This window comes from Pelophylax lessonae, assembly GCF_965119305.1.
Source record: "Pelophylax lessonae genome assembly, chromosome: 4".
In the NCBI taxonomy this organism is placed as follows: Eukaryota; Metazoa; Chordata; class Amphibia; order Anura; family Ranidae; genus Pelophylax; species Pelophylax lessonae.
The window spans coordinates 88,369,303-88,396,923 of NC_138771.1; the positions used below are offsets into that span (position 1 = coordinate 88,369,303).

General features: G+C 43.4%; 1 protein-coding gene across 2 annotated transcripts in view; it reads right to left on the reverse strand.

Annotated features, from left to right (window-relative positions):
• GLDN (gliomedin) overlaps positions 1 to 26,256 on the reverse strand; it is a 65,432-nt gene extending 39,176 nt beyond the window's left edge. For both annotated transcript variants that reach the window (XM_082256801.1, XM_082256800.1), the window contains exons 1-4: positions 25,747 to 26,256; positions 24,120 to 24,171; positions 16,249 to 16,266; positions 2,387 to 2,503 (exon numbers count right to left, since the gene is read on the reverse strand). In XM_082256801.1, coding sequence (XP_082112927.1) covers positions 2,387 to 2,503; positions 16,249 to 16,266; positions 24,120 to 24,171; positions 25,747 to 26,121 — 562 coding nt within the window. In that variant the 5' untranslated portion in view covers positions 26,122 to 26,256. The remainder of the gene's footprint in view (positions 1 to 2,386; positions 2,504 to 16,248; positions 16,267 to 24,119; positions 24,172 to 25,746) is intronic.
• Positions 26,257 to 27,621: the final 1,365 nt, after the last annotated feature.

A 27,621-nucleotide genomic window follows, 5' to 3' on the forward strand; every position in this document is an offset into this window, starting at 1 on the left:
AGCGTTACCAGACGTAGTCGTCACAGTGCCCTCTCAGCCGGCGACACAAATGAACACTGTCGGCGGGCGTGCAGGCGGACCTGAATGAGGGTCCTGCACCGGCGAAAGGGATCATAGACGACAGTACAAGTAAAGGTGTGCGGGTCGAGCGGTTGTCAATCAGAGCATAAACTGTTAAGCAATAACCATGAAGAAGCAGTACAGGGAACATGACACTCATAACCAGCCGTTGGGCTTGAGGGAGGACAGTGACATGTACAGAACATTCGTCCGCGCATGTCAGTGCGTCCCAAACGGGTAACAGAAGTCTTAGCACAGTGACCAAACCAACAAAGAAAACATAGTATAAACATCATAGGCATATTTACCAATGGTACCTAAAGGAATAGTTTGTCACTGGCGAAACACAGGATGATCGCATTTTGCCTCAGATAAGAGGTGGAGATGAAAGTGAAAGCTGACATCCAGGGTGCCTTCAACGGTATTTGCATCTGTAAGAGGGGCCTGAGACTAGTTGCTTTTTAGCCGGGTCTTTTCTGGGGCTCCATTGTTCCCGGGCGCCTTGAGGGCGCTGGGGGGAAGGTGTGGAGGGGGGATCCAGCGTGATGTTGAAGTGGCGCTGCAAGAAGTGGTAGAAGGACTTCTGTTCGCCAGATGAGTAAGCGAGGCGTAAGATGGCGGGATAAGCCAAAGTAAATTTGATGGATTTCTGGAACAAAGCCTGACAAATTGGCTGAAAAGCTTTCCTGCGACGGGACACCTCCTGGGAGTAGTCTGCAAATATTAAGAGCTTGTGCCCGTCAACTTGCGGAAGGATTTCAGAATATTTTGCCGGTCCATATAATTCAGGTACCGCACGATTACAGCGCGAGGTGAGCGTCTGTCATTGGATGGGGCCCCCAGGCGGTGGGCTCTTTCCACCGAGCAGGCTGACTGGATCCCTAGGGCCGTAGGCAGCCGCGTGGAGGCAATGTCGCAGAGAGCATCAGTCCCATAGGTTTCTGGCAGCCCTATGATTCGGAGGTTATTTCTTCTCGATCTGTTCTCCAGATCGTCCACCTTTTCCAGTAAATACCTTTGGGTCTGCCTGGCTTGCTGATCCATAGCGAAGGATCCCTGCAGCTCATCCTCCAGGTCAGACATCCTGTGTTCCATCTCAGTCAGTCTGTGAGCATGGTCACCGATTTCTTTCCGCAGCTGCGTGATCCCATCCGAAACGGCCCTGTCCACAGCATCTTTGATGGTAGGAGAGAGAAGGGTGGCTACTGCCTGGGCTAATGAGGCGATCTGAGCCTCTGGCATAGGGCTGGGTGGCTGACTGGATCCCGCAGACGCAGTGCCAGTGTGTGAGGCCGTGTCCTCCATGATAATCTCGGAGGAGGCCGCAGTTGAAGCCGGGGGCTTGATTTGTGGGGGAGGCGGAGCTCTGCCGTGCTGCGGCGGCGCAGATCCGTGGTGGAGAAAGCGATCCATGGCCGCTCGGTACCCGGGACTAAATGTGGATTATGTGCAGCGTCCGCCGGCTCGTTAGGGCTGAGAAAGCTGGTTAATTAGCAGGCGATGTCTGGAGTCGGTGTCCCGCGCTGCTGCTTACATGGGCGCCGGAACCGGAAGTCTGTATTTTGTTTTTTAATGAAAAGGTTTTTTTAATGAGGGGTGGTGAAATCACAGACTCCACCTTTTCCATGAGGGAGCCCCTTGTGTTCATTGCAAAAATGCATGGCATTCTGTAAATAGAGTTATTGATAAGCAAGTGTCCCCCTGTGATCAGTGTGCTATCTTGAAGATAATAGCTATCACTGTGTTGGCACCAACTATTGCAGTGAGTGTCCGCTTCCCCAGCAGTCCCTCAGGTATGAAATATGCATACTTACATTGTTCTAAGTTGGAAGATTCTAAGTATGCAATAAAGATAATACCTAGAGTTAAGCTTTTAATTGTTCTATTTAGGAATTACATAGCACGACACAATTCTTGGTATATGCATTTTGTACAGAAATTTTACAATAAGATCGAAATGTGCGTGACCACCTTTGAGCTTTAAGGGAATGATGAAGTTTGTGTATTATCAGCTTGTATAACCTTAATTTTTTGGGGGGAGAAAATACTGCATATCCTCTATCCAAAACCATTTCCTCTTTTAGCTATATTTTTAAAATCGCTTAAACTGGGTGCAATGCATGTGCAGTGCAGTGTACAGTCGAAGCTCATTACTGGAATAATGTAACTCCAGCCTGCATGCTCAGAAGTTACATCATATGTCACCGCCTCAAAGGCCAAAGCGGAGGGACAAGAACTTGGAAGAAGCTGCAAAGATAGTGGATAGATTAGTGGGGATAGCAAGGGACAGCCATGAACTATCAGTGCTGGAGCAGGGCAAACTTACCTATTTTTCCTCTCTTTCCAGTATCACCAGGTTCTCCTTTGCTCCCTGGCAATCCAGGCAAACCATCTGTTCCATTGTACCCCGGCATTGCATCCATTCCATCAATGCCAGGTGGTCCTAAATAGAAAATGGGTATAGAAGATCAATTATATAAACACAAATTCCATATCCCAATATGCTTCGAATTTTGGCTTATGTAGTATCGGAGGAGGCAGTAAGAGATGCAATGATCTTTTGGTACAATGACTTCCCCTACCAACTTTATAAAATTCAGCGGGGCTTATATATATATATATATATATATATATATACACAATATCTCACAAAAGTGAGTACACCCCTCACATTTTTGTAAATATTTTATTATATCTTTTTATATGACAACACTGAAGAAATTACACTTTGCTACAATGTAAAGTAGTGAGTGTACAGCTTGTATAACAGTATAAATTTGCTGTCCCCTTAAAATAACTCAACACACAGCCATTAATGTCTAAACCGCTGGCACTAAAAGTGAGTACACCCCAAAGTGAAAATGTCCAAATTGGGCCCAATTAGCTATTTTCCCTCTCCGGTGTCATGTGACTCGTTAGTGTTACAAGGTCTCAGGTGTGAATGGGGAGCTGGTGTGTAAAATTTGGTGTTCTCGCTCTCACTCTCTCATACTGGTCACTGGAAGTTCAACATGGCACCTCATGGCAAAGAACCCTCTGAGTACCTGAAAAAAAGAATTGGTGCTCAACACAAAGATGGCCTAGGCTATAAGAAGATTGCCAAGACCATGAAGCTAAGCTACAGCATGGTGGCCAAGACCATACAGCAGTTTAATAGGACAGGTTCCACTCCGAACAGGCCTAGCCATGGTCGACCAAAGAAGTTGAGTGCACGTGCTCAGCGTCCTATCTAGAGGCTGTCTTTGGGAAATAGACGTATGAGTGCTGCCAGCATTGCTGCAGAGGTTGAAGGGGTGGGGGGTCAGCCTGTCAGTGCTCAGACCATACGCCTCACACTGCATCAAATTGGTCTGCATGGCTGTCATCCAAGAAGAAAGCCTATTCTAAAGATGATGCACAATAAAGCCCACAAACAGTTTGCTGAAGACAAGCAGACTAAGGATATGGATTACTGGAACCATGTCCTGTGTTCTGATGAGACCAAGATAAACCTATTTGGTTCAGATGGTGTCAAGCATGTGTGGCGGCAACTAGGTGAGGAGTACAAAGACAAGTGTGTCTTGCCTACAGTCAAGCATGGTGGTGGGAGTGTTATGGTCTGGGGCTGCATGAGGGCTGCTGACACTGGGGAGCTACAGTTCATTAAGGGAACCATGAATGCCAACATGTACTGTGACATACTGAAGCACAGTATGATCCCCTCCCTTCGGAAACTGGGCCGCTGAGCAGTATTTCAACATAACGACCCCAAACACACCTCCAAGATGACCACTGCCTTGCTAAAGAAGCTGAGGGTAAAGTTGATTGATGGATTGGCCAAGCATGTCTCCAGACCTAAACCCTATTGAGCATCTGTGGAGCATCATCAAATGGAAGGTGGAGGAGCACAAGGCCTCTAACATCCACCAGCTCCATAATGTTGTCATGGAGGAGTGGAAGAGGACTCCAGTGGCAACCTGTGAAGCTCTGGTGAACTCCATGCCCAAGAGGGTAAGGCAGTGCTGAAAAATAATGGTGGCCACACAATATTTTAGGAGTTTAGAATTCAGCATCTACCCTCATGGTATGGTTGATAGATCTGGTAATGTCGCCATCAATTTAAGTATGTGCTTAAATCAGGTATATGTGTTATAGTGAGGCGCTACTACTCTTATTCCAATGTATCAGATATAAATATATAAACCGTAATTTTTACAAAGTGCCTACGTGCTTGTATTGAAAGTGCAAACGTGCTTCCAAAGTGCAAAAAAAATGTGCAATATATCAAAATGCAAATAGCATAAAACTGTGCATTCAAAATAGTATTCAATAAATTAAAATAAATAACAATTATTTGTGGTGTGATTATCTAGGCAGTTAACGTGACTTCACATGAAAATCAAAATAAAAGTTCAAAAAAAAAAAAAAGAAAATCAAAATAAAAGTTCATTAGTCTCTTAAAAGAAGGGGGTTGTTCCTGCGTATCCCCAAAAGTGATCCGTGCTCCAAATCAATAAAGTGCTGGTGTATAAGTGTTCCGTGTTCCTTCACCTTGGTAAGTAATGACCACTTACCAGAACAAATCAGGCACCCAGGACCTAAACAGCTGTGGTGTACCTTCTCTGCTGTGGAAATGTTTTACCCTGGATCCGTTGAGTGGGTTTGTTTTATCAATCTGAATGTGGTTGGCCCAGGCTTAGTTTGTTACTCAGAAATTCAAACAAACAGATGAAAGTGATCATTGCGCAAATATATTTATTAAAATGTTTTCCAAAAAATTTGTGTTATTCTTACTTTTATTGGAAAACGTTTTAATAAATATATTTGCGCAATGATCACTTTCATCTGTATTAAGGAATTTCCTTTGGATCCATTTTGGAACTAATACAACACACCAAAATGAGACTCCTGTAAGCTCCTATAAAGGATAATCTAATTTGGGTATGGGAACCCTATACTTTGGATTAAGTTCAAAAAGTAAAACAAAAAATAGAAATGTTGTAGTTTGCCTATGCAGGGCTAAGCAACAGGTTTATTGGTTATAAATAATAGAAAAACTTTCTTATTGGTGCATTTACAGTATCTCACAAAAAAATGATACCTTTTCATGTGACAACACTGAAGAAATGACACTTTGCTACAATGTAAAGTAGTGAGTGCACAGCTTGTATAACAGTGTAAATGTGCTGTTCCCTCAAAATAACTCAACACACAGCCATTATTGTCTAAACCGCTGGCAACAAAAGTGAGTACACCCCTAAGTCAAAATGGCCAACTTGGGCCCAAAGGGTCAATAATGTGTGGCCAAATCAATAAAGTGCTGGTGTATATGTGTTCCTTGTTCCTCCAACTTGGTAAGTAATGGCCACTTACCAGAACAAATCAGGCCCCCAGCACTGTTATACAAGCTGTACACTCACTACTTTACATTGTAGCAAAGTGTAATTTCTTCAGTGTTGTCACATGAAAAGGCATAATAAAATATTTACAAAAATGTGAGGGGTGTACTCACTTTTGTGAGATACTGTAAGTGCACCAATAAGAAAGTTTTTCTATTATTTATAACCAATAAACCTTTAACTTTAACCTGTTGCTTAGCCCTGCATAGGCAAACTACAACATTTCTATTACGCATTGTTATTTTCATTGGCGTGCACAGCCTATTGCATTAGGGTGTGCACCCCAAAGCTCAAACACATATGCATGTGTGTGCATGTGTATATAGTAACGGTGTCAGTAGAGCAATGGATGGTGTCAGTAGATTTTATTTTTTATTATATTTTATAATTTTTTTTCTTTAAAAAAATGTTTACAGTTTTTTTTAGGAGCTCTGTTAGTGGGCTTTGGGGAAACATCAGGGGTCTAAAGAGGGGGAATCTGCGCCACACGGGGTGATTGGGGTGTGCCCAGGCTTAACTTAGTCCAAAGTATAGGGTTCCCATACCCAAATTAGATTTCTCTTACGTCCTCCGACAGTCGCCGCCTCCTCTAAGTCATCACTATTGGGTATTGTCCACCTATCCGTAGGAATAGCTAGGCATATAGACTTAGTCAAAAGACAAAAGGCATTAGCATATACACACCCACGGGGGCTGTCCCATCTGGTCAATACCCCCCCTGCATCACCACTCCCAACTCAGTTTTAGTTTGCCTAGCATCAGGAATAGTCAGGCTACCTTGTGCTGGGGCTTCAGTCTCAGCCTTCCTAAATCTTTTATTTGATTTTCTTTTAAATGTCAGTTTTTTTCTCTCACTTTACTAGCTGTTTATTTTGTCAGCTTTAGTGTTAGTTTATTCTTCGGATGAAGATGGATCATGCGGTGCTGGGATTCGGACTGGCCGCCCTGGTTCTCCAGGGCACAGAGGGTCAGATGGACCCCCAGCCCGCCATCGAGCGTTCAGCTATGGTTCGCCCTGGCATTAAGAACGATCCATCCCTGTTCGCTGCAGGGATGCAGCCGTGAGGTGGCTACCTCACAGGACTCGTCTGCGGTACTGCAGCGTCATGTCCCTGGCTCATGGCACTCCCTGTCAGATGAGGACAGAGGTTTATCCGTGCATAGAGGCTCCCCCACGCCATCGGGTACAGGTAAGTACTTTCTGTGTGGGGCCTCTGCCTGGGGTGGCAGTCTGTGTTGCTGTATGTCCCCATGTCTGTGCCTGTGTGACTCCCTGTGCGATCCCTGCGGGGTTTGATGTGTGCAGATCTGTATGTTTGCCGGGGGTCCCTGTCCCTATGTCACCTTAGGTGCATGTTTGGGGGTACAGACTTGTGTGTTGTGCGGCGACCGCTGTGGGGGTAAAACCGCGCGGTCCGCCATGTTTTTACTATGCACAAGTGTATAGCCCCTCTGGGGCGAGTATACAGCTCATTTTGGCGCCATCCGCCGCCATTTTGTGGGCGGTGAAACGATCGGTTCGGCCGCATGTCGGCGGCCATCTTGTCGTAGCCTCCTATGCATCCCTATGGGGCAGCCATTTTCCCTAGGGTCTGGCTTATGTCCAGCCCCCTCCAGCAGCATTTCCTTTTCCTCTCAGACAGCACAGACACAGGTAGCAACGATCTGCGGGCTCTGCAGTTTATCTCTCTCAGTCTTCTTCTGTATACTGCTTCTGGCTCAGTTTCTTTCTCCTTTTGGGGGTCTTCATAGCTGTGACAGTAGCGGTGGGCTGCGCACTCCGCAGCGCTATTTAAGGGGACGGTACACTACTTTTTTGCACTGTAGTTTTTTATTATCTTGAGCCATGGATTCTCAGGAAAGCAAGTTTCCTCCAGCTTTAGTGGGGGGCCCCAGTTCTCCTGTGGCCCCGCTGCGACCTGATCTGGCTGCTGTGGTTGCGACTTTAGTGGCAAATATGGAAATGCTGATGTCTGAACGGGCTGCGAGAAAACGGCCAAGGCTGTCTCTCTCTTCTGATTCAGATGGGGATATGGATGCTGCTGCTGCTGCGAGCGTGCCCTTTTCAGGGTCCCGCTCATCCTTAGACCCCCCGGGGTCTGAGGGGGAGGCTGAGGTGGAGGGTGTTGATACATCCTCCCCAGGGTCACCCGAAGAACGGGCGACCATGGATGAGTTGATTGTTTCTGTTAAGGAAACCTTACATTTAGAGGATGAGCCCTGTCCTCCGGGCGTTGTGTCCTCATTTGGGACACACAGGACCCGCAAGTCTGCGCAGGTTTTTCCCTGCCCAGCGGAATTCCATTACACTGTTAATGAAATGTGGCGCACGTTGAAACGTCCATTCCTGGTACCTAGTCGGTTCAAATTGCTTTATCCTTTTGCGCCGGCTACGGAATCACGTTGGTGTGTGCCTCCACAGGTAGATCACACTGTGGCCGTGCTGAACAAGGCTACCTTGGTTCCTACTGAGGATACCCCGATTTTCCGGGATCCCACGGACCGGCGGTTGGAGTCTCTAGCCCGCCATTCCTATACGGTGGCGGGTTCGTTGCTCAAACCCGTTTTCGCATCCGTTATGGTGGCTCAGGCGAGGGCTGATTGGATCAAGGTGCTTAAAAGCAACCTAGTGTCCGATGACGTGCCGCCTGCACGACTGGAAATGGTGGACCAGATCCATCAAGGAGTCATGTATCTGTGTGATGCAGCCCTTAATGAGGCCCCCTTGGTGGCTCGCCTCTCGAGTGTCGTGGTACTTAACCGGCGACTGATATGGCTGAAGAGCCGGTCGGCCGACCAGTCCTCACCGAAGACTGTTGCTGATTTTCCCTATGCTGGCTCTCGCCTTTTTGGCGAGGCGTTGGATACCCTGGTGAAAGGCGTCACGGGGGGTAAGAGCACTATGCTACCCCAGAACCCGAAGAACAAGTCTTTCCGTGGCAAGCGGGGTTCTGCGCCTAAATCAAGTCAGGGGTCCTTTCGTGCCTTTTCTGAACCAATCCAAGGGCAAGCCCTTCAAGGCCCAGGGCAACCAGAAGAAACCCTGGGCAGGTAAGCAGAAGACCGGCAATGCCGGTTCGGCGGGACACTCTGCCTCTGCCTGAAGGGGCGCCCTCACCCATTTCTGGGGTGGGGGGACGTTTGCGCGGTTTCCTCCAACCTTGGCTGCTCCGGATCTCGGACAGGTGGGTCCAGGAAATCGTTCGATCAGGTTACAAGATCGAATTCCTTTCCAGGCCGGCGGACAGATTCTTTCCCTCCAATCTCCATTTGCTTCCGGGGCGTCTGCAGGACTTGCATCAAGCGGTGCAGGACATGCTTGCTCAGGGGGTGATTGTCCCGGTGCCTCATCAGGACAGGTTTTGGGGGGTTTTATTCAAATCTGTTCACTGTGCCCAGGAAGGAGGGCAAAGTGCATCCTATTGGGACTGCTGGGACTGCTGCAATGCCACTGCCACAGAGGACCCCCAGAAATGGCAGATGGGTTACTGTAGGTTCTGGAAGACTTAGAGTGGTGGATAGAAGACAAGTCCCACAGTCGGTGGTTCTCCAAAATTCATTTGCAGCACTCTCAGAATGTAAGGACAACATGGATATGGACTCAAGCACAGAGGGTGAGAAACCATCGACTCCTATGTCTAATGTATGCAAGACTGCAGCCAAGGACAAAAAAGATAAAGTGAAGTCTCAAAGGAAGCAACTGTTGCTGGGTGATTCAATCATAAGAAGTGTGGAGCTTAAAGAAAATGGTTCTGTGAGATGTCTCCCTGGTGCTACTGCTAGGCGAGATAGAAGACGTATTATTAATATTGTTAAGCAAGCAAAGCAGGAAGGGGACGTGGATGTTCTTGTCCATCTAGGGACAAATGACCTGGCTTGCAATGAAATGTCAGAGGTGAAAAAATCTTTTATCACACTTGGAAATGACATACAGCATTTTGCATCCACCATTTCATTTTCTGAAGTTCTGCCTGTGCATAATGTTCAGAATGATAGGCAGAGGCGCATAAAGGAGTTCAACATATGGCTTAGTAAATGGTGTCAAGAGCAAGGATTTGGCTTTGTTTCTCATGATAGCTCTACTTGGAATAGAAAGGAACTGTACAAAAAAGATGGTTTGCACCTTTCTCTCAAAGGAACAAATGTACTTAGTGAACAACTCCAAGAATTTGCGAAAGAGTATTTAAACTAGGAAGGGGGGGCAAAAGAGTGAAAATACAAGAGTCCAATTGCCCCCCGAAACAATGCCAGAACAGGTCAGAAGCACAGAGGTTAAGAAATGATAAGCTCAGAGTCCTGTCTACAAATGCTCGCAGTTTAGGTAAAAAAATCAATGATCATCAATAATCAATAATGGAATCTGAGAATGTAGATTTAGTGGCTGTTACGGAGACATGGTTTAATGAAAGAAATGACTGGGACATAACCATACCAGGGTACTCTTTATACAGAAGAGACAGAGTAGGCAAGAAAGGAGGAGGAGTGGCCCTGTATGTGAAAGATAGCATTAAATCTAACCTAATACAAGTTGGTGAGGCCAACATAGAGTCAGTTTGGGTTACGTTGCAGTTTGCTAATCATGCAGTAACTCGTGTAGGTGTGATATATAGACCACCTGGTCAAGTTAAAGAACTAGATGATCTACTAGTTGAAGAAATAGCTAAAATGACAATGAAAGGAGAAGTTATCATTATGGGAGATTTCAATCTTCCAGATATAAACTGGAAAACCAAAATAGCAAGTTCTACCAGGAGTACAGATATTCTAAATTCCCTACTGGAGTTGTCTCTGCAACAAGTGGTTGAGGAGCCAACCCGGAGGGAGGCCATTTTGGATCTGGTATTCACAAATGGGGATTCGGTATGATGATGTCATTGTAGGCGAAACCTTGGGATCTAGTGATCACCAGTCAGTGTGGTTTAATATAAGAACTGTGAAAGAGTCACACCACACAAAAACAAAAGTTTTAGATTTTAGAAAAACAGACTTTTCAAAAATGAAATTAGTCATAAATGAGTCCTTATCAGACTGGAACGGATTACATGGAGTCCAGGAGAAATGGGACTACTTAAAAGGTGCATTATTGAAGGCAACAGAAAATTGCATTAGACTTGTCAGTAAAAGCAAAAAAAGGAAGAGACCACTGTGGTACTCAGCAGAAGTGGCCCAAATCATTAAAAATAAAAAGCTAGCATTTTGTAATTATAAAAAAACCCAGAGCAATGAAGATAAGGAAATCTACAAGATTAGGCAGAAAGAGGCCAAGCAAGTTATAAGAACTTCTAAAGCGCAGGCAGAAGAAAAACTAGCTCAGTCTATGAAAAAGGGGGATAAGACATTCTTCAGATATATAAATGAAAAAAGGAAATTAAAACAAGGAATAACTAAATTAAAAACAAAGGACGGAAGGTATGTAGAAGAAAATAAAGGGCTAGCTGACTGCCTTAATGAATACTTCTGTTCAGTTTTTACAGAAGAAAAAGAAGGAGAAGGACCTCCACTTGAAAGGATGACTAATGAATCATTTGATGCATGTGTCTTTACAGAGGAAGACATTCTAAGATTGCTGTCTAAAGTGAAGACAAATAAGTCACAGGGTCCTGATGGGATACACCCAAGATTATTAAAAGAGCTTAGTGGTGAGCTGGCAAAACCATTAACAGATCTATTTAACCAATCATTAGTAACAGGAGTCGTCCCGGAAGACTGGAAATTGGCAAATGTCGTGCCCATTCACAAGAAAGGTAGTAGGGAGGAATCGAGCAACTATAGACCAGTGAGTCTGACATCAATAGTAGGCAAATTAATGGAAACCCTATTAAAGGATAGGATTGTGGAACATCTTAAATCCCATGGATTGCAAGATGAAAAACAACATGGGTTTACTTCAGGGAGATCATGTCAAACAAATCTTATAGATTTTTTTGACTGGGTGACTAAAATAATAGACGGTGGAGGTGCAGTAGACATTGCATATCTAGATTTTAGTAAGGCTTTTGACACTGTCCCACATAGAAGACTTATCAATAAACTGCAGTCATTGAGCATGGACTCCCATATTGTTGAGTGGATTAGGCAGTGGCTGAGTGACAGACAACAGAGGGTTGTAGTCAATGGAGAACATTCAGAACAAGGTCATGTTACCAGTGGGGTACCTCAGGGATCTGTACTGGGACCAATTTTGTTTAATATCTTCATAAGTGATATTGCAAAAGGCCTCGATGGTAAGGTTTGTCTTTTTGCTGATGACACAAAGATATGTAACAGGGTTGATGTTCCTGGAGGGAAACGCCAAATGGAAAAGGATTTAGGAAAACTAGAAGAATGGTCAGAACTCTGGCAACTGAAATTTAATGTGGATAAGTGCAAGATAATGCACCTGGGGCGTAAAAACCCAAGGGCAGAATATAGAATATTTGACACAGTCCTGACCTCAGTATCTGAGGAAAGGGATTTAGGAGTAATTATTTCAGAAGACTTAAAGGTGGGAAGACAATGTAATAGAGCAGCACGAAATGCCAGCAGAATGCTTGGATGTATAGGGAGAGGTATAAGCAGTAGAAAGAGAGAAGTGCTTATGCCGCTGTACAGAACACTGGTGAGACCTCACTTGGAGTATTGTGCGCAGTACTGGAGGCCATATCTCCAGAAGGATATAGATACTCTAGAGAGAGTTCAGAGAAGAGCTACTAAACTAGTACATGGATTGCAGGAAAAAACTTACCAGGAAAGGATAAAGGACCTTAACATGTATAGCTTGGAAGAAAGAAGAGACAGAGGGGATATGATAGAAACATTTAAATACATAAAGGGAATCAACTCGGTAAAGGAGGAGAGCATATTTAAAAGAAGAAAAACTACCACAAGAGGACACAGTTTTAAATTAGAGGGGCAAAGGTTTAAAAGTAATATGAGGAAGTATTACTTTACTGAGAGAGTAGTGGATGCATGGAATAACCTTCCTGCAGAAGTGGTAGCTGCAAATACAGTGAAGGAGTTTAAGCATGCATGGGATAGGCATAAGGCTATCCTTCATACAAGATAGGGCCAGGGACTATTCATAGGATTCAGATATATTGGGCAGACTAGATGGGCCAAATGGTTCTTATCTGCCGACACATTCTATGTTTCTATTCTGGACCTGAAAGCGCTGAACCGCTTCGTGCGTGTTCGGAAGTTTCAAATGGAGTCTCTCCGTTCGGTTGTGGCCTCTTTGAGTCCAGGAGAATTCCTGGCTTCAATAGATCTGAAGGATGCAAACCTGCACATCCCCATTTTCGAGGGTCATCAGCGGTACCTTCGGTTCGCTATCGCAGAGAACCACTACCAGTTTGTGGCGTTACCGTTCGGTCTTGCTTCGGCACCCAGGGTATTTACCAAGGTGTTGGCACCGGTTCTGGGCCTGCTGCGGGCCCAGGGCATTGCGGTCCTGGGGTACCTGGACGATCTGCTTCTGAGATCGAGTGCCAGTCAGGACCTTGTGCGCGATCTGTCCATCACGGTACAGACGCTTCAGGAGTTCGGGTGGACAATCAACGTTCAGAAATCAGCGTTGTCTCCGTCACTTCGCCTTCCCTATCTGGGAATGGTTCTGGACTCTGCTCAGGCAAAGGTGTTCTTGCCGGAGGACAAGCTCCGGACTTTGCGGGACGAAATCCGATCCCTCAGGGACGATCCGTCCTCGTCACTCAGGGCCTGCATCTCTGATGGTGTCTGCCTTTGAGGCGATTCCCTTGGAGACGGAGACGGAGATCCTGGCCAGGTGGGACAGGCTTCCTCAGTCCTTGGATCTGGAGGTCTCCTTGAGTCGCCGGACCAGATTGACTCTTCTGTGGTGGATCCAGTCCCCGGCGGTGGCGGAAGGCAAGTCCTTCCGCCCGTTGGTGTGGACAGTGGTTACCACGGATGCCAGCCTGTCGGGCTGGGGTGGAGTCCTGGGCACCCTGTCTGCCCAGGGCACTTGGTCGGAGGAGGAATCCTCCCTCCCGATAAATGTGCTGGAACTACGAGCGATAAAACTCTGTCTCTTCCAGTGGTCGGACCATCTCCAGGGCCTGCCTGTTCGCGTACAGACGGACAATGCTACCGCGGTGGCTTACATCAACCACCAGGGGGGCACCAGGAGTGCTCGAGCAGCCCGGGAGGTGGCCGACATCCTGTCTTGGGCGGAGATTCATGTCCCGGCGATTTCGGCAGTTCACATTCCGGGTGTGGAGAATTGGCAGGCAGACTATCTGAGCCGCCAGACCCTGGACCAGGGGGAATGGTCCCTACACCCGGAGGTCTTTCAGATGCTGTGTACGAAGTGGGGATCCCCAGACGTGGATTTGTTCGCATCCCGGCTAAACCAAAAGGTGGAAAGGTTCGTGGCAAGAACGCGCGACCCGTTGGCGGACGCCTCGGATGCGTTGGTGGCCCCTTGGCATCAGTATCGTCTGATGTACGCCTTTCCTCCGATTCAGTTACTATCCCGGTTCCTTCGCAGATTGGTCTCGGAACCGCACATGGTGATTCTGGTGGCGCCGGACTGGCCTCGCCGGTCTTGGTACGCCGGCGTTGTTCACCTGGCAGTGGCGCCTCCGTGGTGTCTGCCTCTGCGGGAAGTTCTCCTGTCTCAGGGTCCGATCTTCCATCCTGCTTTACAGTTGCTGGCTTTAACGGCCTGGCTGTTGAGACCCAGGTCTTGAAGGACAAGGGTCTATCTTCTGAGGTTATCCCTACCCTGATCAAGGCTAGGAAATCTTCCTTTGGTAAGATCTATTACCGTACCTGGAAAGCCTACTTCACCTGGTGTGAGTCCAGGGGGTTTTCCCCTCGTTCTTACGCGGTGTCGAGAATCTTGGCTTTCCTCCAGTCTGGGGTGGATCAGCGCCTGACGCTGGCCACTATAAAGGGCCAGGTATCAGCACTGGCGGTCCTTTTCCAATGCCCTGTGGCGTCTCATTCCTTGGTGCGCACAATCCTTCAAGGTGTGCGACATTTGGCTCCGCCTAGGAAGGAGCCTTTACCTCCATGGGACTTGAACTTGGTCCTGTCCGCATTGCAGCGTGCTCCCTTTGAAAACATCAGGGAGATATCGTTGCCTCTGCTGTCAAAAAAGGTTGCTTTTCTTGTGGCGATCACTTCGGCTCGCAGAGTGTCGGAGCTGGCGGCGTTGTCGTTCCCCTTACTTGATAATTCACAAGGATAAGGTGGTGTTGAGAACACCCCCGTCCTTTCTTCCCAAGGTGATTACTGAGTTCCACCTTAATGAGGAAATTGTCCTGCCTTCGCTTTGTACAAAGCCTGAGCATCCAAAGGAGATTGCTTTGCATTCCTTGGATTTGCATTCCTTGTCAGGGCGATCAGGGTTTACTTGAAGTCTACGGAATCCTTTCGGAAGGCGGACTCTCTCTTTGTCCTTCCTGAGGGACCTCGGCAGGGCATGGCTGCATCGGCAGCAACTATTGCCAAGTGGATCAGACAGACCATTGAGCAGGCCTATGCCTTGAAGGAACGGGTTCCGCCCTTCCCTGTTAAGGCGCACTCTACCAGGTCTTTGAGTACTTCCTGGGCCTGTTGGCATCGGGCCTCGGTGGCCCAGGTGTGCAAGGCGGCGACTTGGTCGTCGGTGCACACTTTTTCCAAGTTCTAGAAAGTAGACGTTCTGGCATCAGCTGATGCTTCTTTTGGCCGCAAAGTTCTCAGTGCGGCTGTGCCATGATGGACCCTTGAATTTTTTCTCTGGGTTCCTGGCTGTTGACATTTGCTTTCCTGGGCTGTTGCTCCTGTTGAGCATTGTTTTTTTCTGTTGCCCAGTTGGTTCTTACGGTGCATGTAAGATTCCTTTCTCTGAGGTGGGTACTGCGTTGCCTTTTCTACGGTTGCGTCTCCCACCCCTCATGTCTATACTGCTTTGGGACATCCCAATAGTGATGACTTAGAGGAGGCGGCGACTGTCGGAGGACGTAAGAGAAAATGGAATTTTTGTAAAATCTTACCTGTAAAATTCCTTTCTCTGAGTCCTCCGACAGTCGCCGCCCCCGCCCCTCTTTTGGGGTTTTTATTACCTACTGCTATGCTACCAAACCGAGTTGGGAGTGGTGATGCAGGGGGGTATTGACCAGATGGGACAGCCCCCGTGGGTGTGTATATGCTAATGCCTTTTGTCTTTTGACTAAGTCTATATGCCTAGCTATTCCTACGGATAGGTGGACAATACCCAATAGTGATGACTTAGAGGAGGCGGCGACTGTCGGAGGACTCAGAGAAAGGAATTTTACAGGTAAGATTTTACAAAAATTCAGTTTTTCCTTTATAGGAGCTTACAGGAGTCTTATTTTGGTGTGTTGTATTAGTTCCAACATGGATCCAAAGGAAATTATTCATAGAAAAAAAGTACCAAACCTAATGTTAAGGCTAAGGTCCAGGCAGATATAAAGGACCCACACTGACATAGCTCTGTATACATTAATATATCATAAATCAGGTCTCCGGGCAGAGCTGTGCTATGTGGCAGGGCTATATAAATCTGAGAAGTTAATTGACAAATTGTATTTTATTAAAACAACTTCACAATTTGAATATGAATACATATTTTACAAAGATGTATTTAATTCATGTATTTAGTTGTTTGCCTGAAGTTCAGCTTTAGGTACCTTTTAATAAGAATGCCAGTTTAATTAAGTGCAAACACACCCACCAGAAAACTTGGCAATGTTATAAGGTTTTAATATTTAAATATCAAACAGAGAGGAATGTAAATATAAGGCGAATTATACAACATTTAAAATAATAATTATACAGTAATTGTAATAATGTAATTTCTTACCTGGAGGCCCAGGTGGACCTGTAAAATAAAAAAGTAAATTCAATTAAAATTCTGTACATAAGCAGAGAGTAGATAAAAGCACAGTTTAGAGCAAGTTTCAATTTTGATGTCAATTGAAAATACTTGCCAACTACTCCAAGTTTACAACTACAACTTTTTTTTTTCCACTGGGCAGAGCACTCTGAGCACCGTGCAAAGGTACAACACAAGGATGTCTTCTCTCACTTACACTTTGTTCAAGGGAATTATCCCCAGAGCTTAGTGAATGATGTGAAGCACCAATCGAGCAAGCAAAAATGCTGTTTTTTTCTATTTTACTTGCACATGGTTGAGTATTCTTTGATAGTAAAACTCCACTACTTTCCCTAAGTCTTGGGAAAAATTCCCTTTCATAGTACAACTTGCTTTGCAAAAAGAACAGGTTATTTGCCTCGAGTAATCAAGTTGTTTATGTGTAGAAAATTAATGTCACGAACACTACACTATTAAAAATGTTGGACAAGTGTTAACAAACAGTCACATTAAGGAATGCCAATTGGTAAAAAATTGTAAGTGCTGTAATAAAACACTGAAATAGAGGGGCAGCACAGTGGCTAAGTGGGTAGCAGTTCCGCCTGGCAACACTAAGGGCATTCGTTTGAATCCCAACCATGACACTATCTGCAGAGTTTGCATGTTCTCGCTGTGCCTGTGTGAGTTTCTTCCAGGTACTCAGGTTTCCTCCCACACTTCAAAGAGATGCTTGTAGGGTAATTGGCTCCTGTCTAAGTTGGACCTAGTATGTGTATGTAGAAATGTGAGTTATGGGCCTTAGATTGTAAGCTCCTTAAGGGCAGGTACTGATGTGTACTATATTTATAAATTGGTGCTATAAAAGTACCTGTAATTAACATAAATAATTAATAGGCAACGCAAACCTGTGAAAGTCTTCACATTTAAAAAAGTAAATAAATTAACACTGCAAAGTAATTCTGATTTATTAAAAATAAAACAAGTGAGTCACAGTAACTAGCACGCAAGGTAACTCCACAAACCTTGTATACCAAACATGTAAAATGTAATAAGTACCTCCCAAAAGTGATATAGAGCAAGTAATATGCAAAACTGATGATTTGACAAGCTTACCACAAGGAGCCACACGAAGTGTAGTATTTATTGCACGTAATTGAAAAGCAACATAAAAAGCTGCAACATAGGTAAGACATTCAGGAAAAACAATCTTGGTTGGATTTACTAAGATGGCTGCCAAACCGGAAACGGTGGCATGACGTTAGCACGTAGGTGTCTCCCAACTCGTTTCGTGCACATGCACATTTTCAGGGTCTTATGCCTCCCTGATTATTACCGATCACAATTGTATGTTTTTCGTTACAGTTTTGGTATATCAGTTTTGCATATTACTTGCTCTATATCACTTTTGGGAGATACTTATCACGTTCTTAGCGCTGCACTGTTTGTTTCTTATACTGATTTACTGAGAGCCATGAACACTTGTAGTGAGGAGCACTAGTGATTAGTGGTAAAATGTCTGGCAAATGTCTTCTTCTGAAATACACTTCTCAAAAAAATTAAAGGAACACTTTGAACACACATCAGATTTCAATGGGAAAAAAAATGCTGGATATCTTTACTGATATGGACTGAATAATGTGTTAGGAATAAAAGGATGCCACATCGTTTGATGGAAATTAAAATTATCAACCTACAGAGGGCTGAATTCAAAGACACCCCGAAAAAACTCATCTTTTCTGACTGTTTTTCACTAGTTTTGCATTTGGCTAAGGTCAGTGTCACTACTGGTAGCATCAGGCGATACCTGGACCCTATAGAGGTTGCACAGGCAGTCCAACACCTCCAGGATGACACATCAATATGTGCCATTGCCAGAAGGTTTGCTGTGTCTCCAAGCACAGTCTCAAGAGCGTGGAGGAGATTCCAGGAGAAAGGCAGTTACTAAAGGAGAACTTGACAGGGCCATAAAAGGCCCTTAACCCATCAGCAGGAGGAACAAGATGAGCACTGCCAGAGTCCTACAACATGGCCTCCAGCAGGCCACTGGTGTGAATGTTTCTGACCAAACAATCAGAAACAGACTTCATGAGGGTGGCCTGAGGGCCCATCGTCCTCTAGTGGTCCCTGAGCTCACTGCCCGGCACCGTGGAGCTCAATTGGCATTTGCCATTGAACACCAGATTTGTCAGGTCCAACACTGGCGCCCTGTGCTTTTCACAGATGAGAGCAGGTTCACCCTGAGCACATGTGACAGACAAGAAAGGGTTTGGAGAAGGTTATGCTACCTGTAACATCGTTCAGCATGACCGGTTGGTGGTGGGTCAGTGATGGTCTGGGGAGCCATATCCATGTAGGGACGCACAGCCCTCTACAGGCTAGACAATGGTACCCTGACTGCCATTAGGTATCAGGATGAAATCCTTGGACCCATTGTCAGACCCTAAGCTGGTGCAGTGGGTCCTGGTGCACGACAATGCCCGGCCTCATGTGGCGAGAGTATACAGCCAGTTCCTGGAGGATGAAGAAATATATACCATTGAATGGACCCCTTACTCCCCTGACCGAAATCCAATATAACACTTCTGGGACGTTATGTTTTCAGTCCACCTGACTCCGCCAGGTTGCACGTCAGTCTGTTCAGGAGCTCAGTGATGCCCTGATCCAGATCTGAGAGGCAATAACTCAGGACACAAGAAATGGGCAATTTGGGACTTTATGTGAGAACTGGCGAGCACTGCTCAGTGTCTCCATCCCTGTGAATAGTCAATTGAAAAGCAAGATGGGATAAATGAAGGTGTGTGAAAAACAGCCGGTCCCTAGTTTGAAATACTTACCCACCAGTCTGCTAACAAACCAAAATAAACCTGTCTAACAATATAGGTTAAAAGCAGGAGTTTGGTTAACACATATTTGCAAATGCATGCGGAAGCTGCAAGGCCAACGACAAGGCATCCTGCGTTACTTGCAGAACCTAACACTAAATAACACTACTCAACCTGAGTGTCCAAGTGTCTTCACAAAGGGAAGTACATGCTTTCTAATAGATGGATGGGAAACAGATGGGATTGGAGACCGCCCAATCCTCCCCCACCTGCTCCAATCCATGACTGGCAATGAAAAACGCATGGCTGTATAAAAAAACCATGGGGTGCAAACTAAATGTGATCAGCTGGGAGACACACACCCCCATCCCTTTAGTAAAGATGTTATAGGCAAATGGGGACTTTGAGTGAGACAACCGCCTGTAAAGCAAGCGTCTCCATCCCTAGTAAGATACAAGAAATGGGCAATTTGGGACTTTATGTGAAAACTGGCGAGCACTGCTCAGTGTCTCCATCCCTGTGAATAGTCAATTGAAAAGCAAGATGGGATAAATGAAGGTGTGTGAAAAACAGCCGGTCCCTAGTTTGAAATACTTACCCACCAGTCTGCTAACAAATCAAAATAAACCTGTCTAACAATATAAGTTAAAAGCAGGAGTTTGGTTAACACATATTTGCAAATGCATGCGGAAGCTACAAGGCCAACGACAAGGCATCCTGCGTTACTTGCAGAACCTAACACTAAATAACACTACTCAACCCTAGACCCCTCCACTACACTTCCCTGTATGCAAAATGCCGAAAACGGCATTTTTGCATACAGCCGTTTTTCAAATCTGCCGCCTTTTGCAGCACAGTAACCCGGAGGTGACGTCATGGACGCCGCCTCCGGGTTACGTCATCGGAGATCCGATCTATGCCGTTTCCGGCATTCATCGGGACTCCATCCAGCCGGCGGATGTGCCGGCTGGGTGCTCGGGGCTCCCGGTGGGACGGGAGCCCCGAGCAAAGCCACGGAAGGCGGCGGGAGGGGGGGGACGTCCCCTCCCGCCCCTGGGTAATGATCGAGCGGCTCCCGAGCCGCATCGGTCATTACCGATGGAAAGCCAACCGTCGGCTCTAAACAACGGTACCGGGATGATGCCTCTAGCTAAAGTCATCCGACGTAGATCTACGTGGCTGGTCGTTAAGTGGTTAAAGTGTTCCTTTAATTTTTTTGAGCAGTGTACTTCTAGAAGGACTCCTTCTAGAAGTACACTGTAGACTCCTGTTTCGTTCACAACAGTGAAGCTCAGGATGCAGAGAAAGAGACTGTCTTCAGTCCCTTCCTATCTCAAAAAGAGACATTAGGGGTCTGTTAAGATCCTTGATGTCTCTCCAACACTCCCCCACCTTAAATAAAAAAAAAGAAAAAAAAGAAATGGTAAAAAATATATATATATATATATATATATATATATATAAAATTGTGGCTGTTATGCCCCTTTCACGGACGCCACATTCTCAGCGGGGATCGCTCTGTTGATACCTGCTTAGCAGCCGGATGAGAGGTCCATCTACACTCACTATACAGAGACAGACCTGTCAGAGTCAGCTCTCCTCTATGGGGAGATCAGATGAAATTGGACAGCCATACATCTGTTTTCAGCGGATCTTGTTGGATCGGATGTGTAGGCAGGTGTCAGCGGACACTTTTCCACTGACATCCGCCTCCCCATAGAGGTCAATGGGTGGCCTGATCGGGTCCACCTGAAAAACGGACAGGCAGACCCGATCGGCCCGATCATGTGAAATGTGCCTTTAAAAAGCCCCATAGTAATGTCCCTTTTACATGGGCAGACCAATTGGGTCCACCTGTCAGTTTTTCAGACGGACCCAATCGGACCCTCTATTATCCTCTATGGAGTTGCGATTATAAACTGACTTCTGTCTGTTTACACCTGCCTTCATTCAAGTCCCTTAAAAACTGATGGATGGGGATCCGTTCTCCATCCATATAGCGGATCATATGGCATTCAGGTGTAAACGGGCCAGCAGTCTGTTTACATCCCACTGCCCATAGAGGAGAGTGGGCTATGTCTCTTCTGCATAAACGGAGCAGACACAGACCACCCACCCACCCACCCACCTGCTCAGTGGGGATCCACGGGCAGATTCCCCGCTGAGCAAGCATGGAAGGGGCCTAAGGGTAGATTTAGACATGCATCTAAGTCTCCCTTGCCTCCGAAGGCTGATCCACATTAAGTTCATGCTCCGGTGGCTACTCACAGGCGGTGAGGAAGCCATGCATGCCTGTGCATCCCTGTGCGGGAAAACATAGCTCTCCATATGGCCCTCCATGGGCATATGCTTTAGTACACCCCATGTGAACAATGAATTAGTAGACATTTAGCAGGAATTTTGTACGTTATGTTTTGTATGCTAAAAAGGATTTTAGTGTTTTTTGAGTTAAAACAGCAATTTGATAAACATTTGCATTGCCTAACTATTGTGCCCCTACAGTAGCACCTTCTTTTTTTTTTCTACTGGCCTTGTGCTTTCAGAAAATATATGGTTTGGGGGCTGTTTTACAAACTCTGAAAGCTGTAAGTGAAAAATAAAACCTCCAGATTTTCATAGAAATATGCTGATTTACAGCTTTGCGTACATTCGATTTTCACCATTTGGCGAAAAGGCACAATTTAAAATTTACAAATATTTGTTATTAACTCAATATAGGTTAAAATTTTATATTTATTATGAATTGAGCAGGACTTTTGTAATATTTGCTGTGTTTGTATCTGCTAGTAATGATTTTAGCGTATTTTTAGCAAAAATATTGTTTCGAGAAACATTTGCGCAAATATCGTGGGGCCCTAAAAATCAGTAGCACCTTCTTTTTATTCTATTATTTGGGCATTATTTGGGCATGTGCTTTGAGAAAATATATGGTTTGGGGAGTCTTTTACAATCTCCGAAAGCTATAAGTGAAAAATGAAAACCTCCAGATTTTTAGAACAATTTGGTTATTTACAGTTTTGCGTATGTTTAATTTTCACCATTTCGCATAAAGGCGCAATTTAAATTTTAAAAATGTTTGTTATTTATTAACTGAATACAGGTTAAACTTTTATATTAGTAGGAATTTAGCAGGCATTTTGTAACATTTGCTGTTTGTACAGTAAAACCTTGGATTGAGGCTAACTTGGTTTCAGAGCGTTTTGCAAGACAAGCAAATTTATTTTTATAACTCTTGACTGGATAAACAAGCGATGTCTTGATATACAAGTAGCGTCATGTCACAACTGAATATAAAAGAGAAGAGAGGCACCTCTAAGTGTAGCAATATGGTTACATTTAATGAAGATACAACATTTAGCAACTCACATGGTTGATGATAAAAACAGGCACATCTAAGTATGCAGGCATCCGGGTTAAAGCTGTCCACATAGACTATTCTCTGCACCGCCATTGACGTCATCCCTTCCACACTGCACTCCACAAGCACTTCAAGCCTCGCTTTAAGATCGCTTTACTCCAGGGTAGTCTTCCTGGTCACGGCTGCAGACTGACAGCGGTGAGAGTGGGCAGTGAGGAGGATAGTCTGTGGTCAGCTTTACCCCGGATGCCTGCATTCTTAGATGTGCCTGTTTTAATCATCAACCATGTGAGTTGATAAATGTTGAAACTTTAATAAATGTAACCATATTGCTACACTTGGAGGCGACTCTCTTCTCTTATATACTCTGTAGCTCCTGCTGGATTTTGCTTCTAATCCCCTTATGGAGGCTGCTATTTGTGGATTGACATTTTATGGTTACACAACCTATCACATTGCTATAAATTTTTTATATGGACTATAAACTGAAGAACTTATGAATAAATAGTTGTGTAACAAATTATCTGAGTTTCCATTATTTATCCATGTATCCATCTATTTCTTAAGGGGAAATTAGCTTTGATATAAGAGTACTTTGTTTTACAAGCATGTTTCCAGAACGAATTATGCTCGCAATCCAAGGTTTTACTGTATCTGCTAATAATAATCTTAGTGTATTTTTTGTGAAAATATTGATTTGATAAACATTTGTGCAGATATCATGGGACAATAAAAATTTCTAGCACCTTCTTTTCATTCTACTGGTCATGTGCTTTCAGAAAATAAATGGCTTGGGGGATCTTTTACAATCTCTCTTACAATTTACAGTTTTGCGTATGTTCGTTTTTCACCATTTTGTAAAAAGGCACAATTTAAATTTTACAATTATTTGTTATTTATTAACTCAATACAGGCTAAACTTTTATATTTAGTAGGAATTTTGTAAAATTTGCTGTGTTTGTATCTGCCAATAATGATTGTGTATTTGTAGCAAAAATATTGTTTTGAGAAACATTTGCACAAATATCACGAGGCCCTAAAAAACAGTAGCACCTTCTTTTTATTCTACTGGTCATATGCTTTCAGAAAATATATGGTTTAGGGGTATTTTATAAACTCTGAAAGTTATAAGTAAAAAATAAAAAATAAATGAAAAAATTGCGAAATTGGCCTGGCCAGCTGAGTTTAAAACTGGAAACACAGGGCCTGGCAGAAAAAGGGTTAAATGGAGTCTGGGTCTGATAATCTCTCCAGACAGACTGAGGTACAGGGCAAAAAGACAAAGGTTAGAAATAAGAATGCATGCAAAGCAGTTTGGGAGAGCCTGCCAATTGTTGCCAGCATCTAAAAAGCCGCCTGCACAAACCATTAGAAGGCAAAGTGTATCCTTAAGCAAACTAGGCTGATCCAGGTCAACTTTTACCCTGGGGAACCAATATACTTAACTTTAATCTTTTCTTACATTGTGCTTGGTTTTCTAGTGTCAAATCTTGCCTTCTCAACAGATATGAATGGTTGAAAGCCACAGATTGTAACCCAAACCCAAATGAAAAATGGCAGCCCAATTCACATTTATGAATGAAGCTCAGCGAGTTCACTAAGCAAATAAAGCAATATTTCCTACTTTATCAATAACCTACAAATTATTTCTAATACTGTATTCAAACCAAATCAAGTACCTGTTAAGCAGATTCCTCTTGTACTGTTGCATAAATCTAGCATAACTCGCACCTTAGCAATGAGAAAAATACATATTGCATGAATTATAAATCTTAATACATAACAATTATTGTTTAAAGCTGAACTCCAGGCAGATATAAAAAAACACTCTGTGCCCAGTAATACATGCATACATGTAATTATTTGAATGCAGTTTATGCACCTGAATTTGATTTGATATAAAACTCTTTCAGTCCCTGTATAGTAGAGTTCAGAGTAGAGGGGAGAGAAGCAGCACAAGCAGACAAAATCAGGCATATTGCAGTACAAGGAGAATGCTGGTAGGAGGAGAGTACAAAGTGACAGAGAGATTAGCTCATTGGTGTGCAGCTTATTTCACGTTCCATTCACAGGATGGGGGGTGGAGAAGAAAGCAGTAAGTGGAAGTGAAACTGCAGCAGAGAAGATTAGGGACCTTCCCTTGCTACGCAGGACTGTGATGTGTAAACATCAGCTGTGATATATGTATTTAGTGGTTTGCCCAGAGTTCAGCTTTAATAACACCAAACAACAGTCATTTGAATAGTTGATCTAATTAAACTGCTTCCCAGCGGGAACAATTTACCAACACACAAAATAGTAATGAGTTGTAACTAATGAACCACTGTACACCAAAGTCAAACTGACGGAATCATTTACAATTCTTTTCATTATGAAAACATTTCATTTCTATTCATCTTTTCAATGCAAGCTTATTTTGTTATTTGCATGTTAATTTCATTTATTTTTTTAATGTTTCAATTTTTCAAACCTTTTGACATTTCCAGTAGCTTGGCCACTTCAAAAAATGGTATAACTTGTGGACAACATCTAATGTGCTAACACTGTTGACCTCTAATTTGTGAAACAAGACTCCTAACTGTGTGCATGGAAATAAAGATTCCCTGTTGTCCATGTCATTTGATTCCAATATACCTAGTATAATTGAAAAAAGCATTGCATTAAGGTGCTTGTATTTACTAAATATTCAGATACAAAAAGATCTATACTATTCCTCCAGATTGATGTTTAATATGCTTCCTGTGTAATCCAGAATGTACAGTTCAGGGGCTAAACATCCAGCATTGTCATTCAATACCTTTTATTTTTCTATAAAATTAATCAAGAGATCTGTTTGTTTTCTGTTGATAACAAACTATTTTTTAACTCTTTTATTTTTTTATTTTTTTGGTGGCTTCAAAGTGTGTAATGGTCTAAATAATTATTTTTTATGCTCCACATCAGCTGTCTAGATAATTCTTTTTGCTCTTTTTGTTATTTTTAGTAATGCATTCAGTAACTTAAACTATCAAACCGTAATCAATTTCAACTACATCTTACTGAAACCTGGGCTGTCAGTTTAGGAAAGTGCATTTTATTTTGAGTCTTTGAAGTACATTTCTGGAAAATCCTATTTATATTTCTTTTTTCTCACTAAACAAAAAATAAAAACATAATAATGAAAATAGTATCAGTAGTAGTCATATTACTTTTATATACATTAATGAATACAAGATAATCATATTTTTGATAGGTTATATTAATGTAAAAATATATATATTTTTTAATTTAGTGTTTTCATGTTATGATTTCCCTATATTACTCTACCGGGACCATTGAATATGTCATCATCATGAGCATGTCTTCATTTTCCGCTCGAATGTAGGACTCCTGTGGCCTGTGGCGATGGCTCCGTTTGTTCCTGGATATGTAATTTTCTGGTTGTTCATTGTTTGGTGTGGTAACCTCTGATATGAGCTGAGTCAGGTGAGATGTTAGAAGGTCCTCCTGGGATGGTCTTTGATAGGATTCCAGCAACTTGACTCTAGAAGCAATGTCCTTCCATTGCAGCAGAATAAATAAGGTTCCACCTACATTGAGTACTGTGAAAATGATCAGTACAGCTATGACACCTCTGAGTGCTGCACTACACCTGTCCTTTTCGGAACAAGCCAGTAAAGTCACAGCCCTTTGAGTCCCCATTCTAGTATTTGAAGTTAAAGCAAGCACTGTCTATGCAGCCTCCTTCTTTCTAATCCTCCAGCAGAAGAACAGTGTCTTCTTCAGGGCACAAAGCACTTTTCATGGGCTGGAGCCTGTTTAAATGTCTTGAGTTGCCGTGGGCTGTTTGACAAAGATTATACTTTGAGATCCAAATTAATGATGTGGAAGTGATGGCAGAGGCGTGTGTGCAGGAAAGGCAAGGAGGGGCCCTGTACGGGAATGGATGGTAGCTTGGAAACAACTGTCAAAAATCTCATCACATTTTAATTGTATGTATCAGCAGTTAGTAAAGAATTGGCAGAAAAGTTCAGTAAGACTTCTTCATTATTTGGAGGAATGAAACATGTGGCCCCTACTAAACAAACATGAAGTACAGAAAGCTGAAAGACAGAGCTTGTGATTGTACAGAAGATATGGAAAAAATAGATATTTTATAGACCATGAACAATAAAATATGTTCTATGATACATTGTTCCAGCTGCTCCTAGTAGTAGTGTCTATATTAACTGCAGCACATTTTCAGAGTGTTTTACATAAAATGTGAAAGATATGTTCTATTAATCTCATACCAAGAACATTTGTAATGATATTAACTTGTTACCTTATCTATACAAAAATTGTATAATTTAATATTGATGTCCCCTGGTTAAGCAGTTATTACTTATTGTGTTCTGTTATCCAAGGGATCCAAAATAACAGTTGTTTTAAATATCTTGAGGCTGTTTATAAAAAATTGAAAATTTTTTAAAAAGTAAAACTTTTCCCATGATGGCCAAACAATAGCTTTGTCTTATTTTCCAAAGAAGATGACATGATGAAATATGATTACTCACCATAGTCACTTTTTCATATTTTGTCTTGCTTTTCTTTTATAAGCAGTCTCAAGATTTTTAAAACAAGCATGGCATAGTCTTGATTGATATTTTATACATGGTAACTTTTCACTTTTCTAAGTCACCATTATATTCTGATTTAATTATTTTTTTTTTTTACTTATTTCATATATACTTTATACCACATCCGACAGTTTGTAAGGAACTAAAAAGCAGGTATCATTACCAGTGCATTCTCTGAAAACTTTTTTAAGCTGAACTGGAATTTTACTTTTTCCCAAGGTGGCCAGAGGGCTAATTAAATAAAAGCAGATTTTTACACAGGCCAAAGTGCCAGGCTAATGCATCTTATGAACGAATTATTACTATACTATATTTTGCAATTTGTAAGTACCCGAGGATCATAATCTGGGCATCGTTTATGAAAATGTGAATTATTGGATGTTAAAGTGAATCTGGGTCCGTTTTACTAAAGTATAAAGAAAGCTTTAACAAACACCAACTTGTAATTTATGTTTAGTTGCATTTTAATATGAACCGTTTTGCAAGATAGTGGTTTTGCATATACTGTAAGTATTATACAGGATTTAAAAAAAAAAAATTTTAACCGCTTGCCGACCGCCCACAGTATATTTACTGCGGCAGT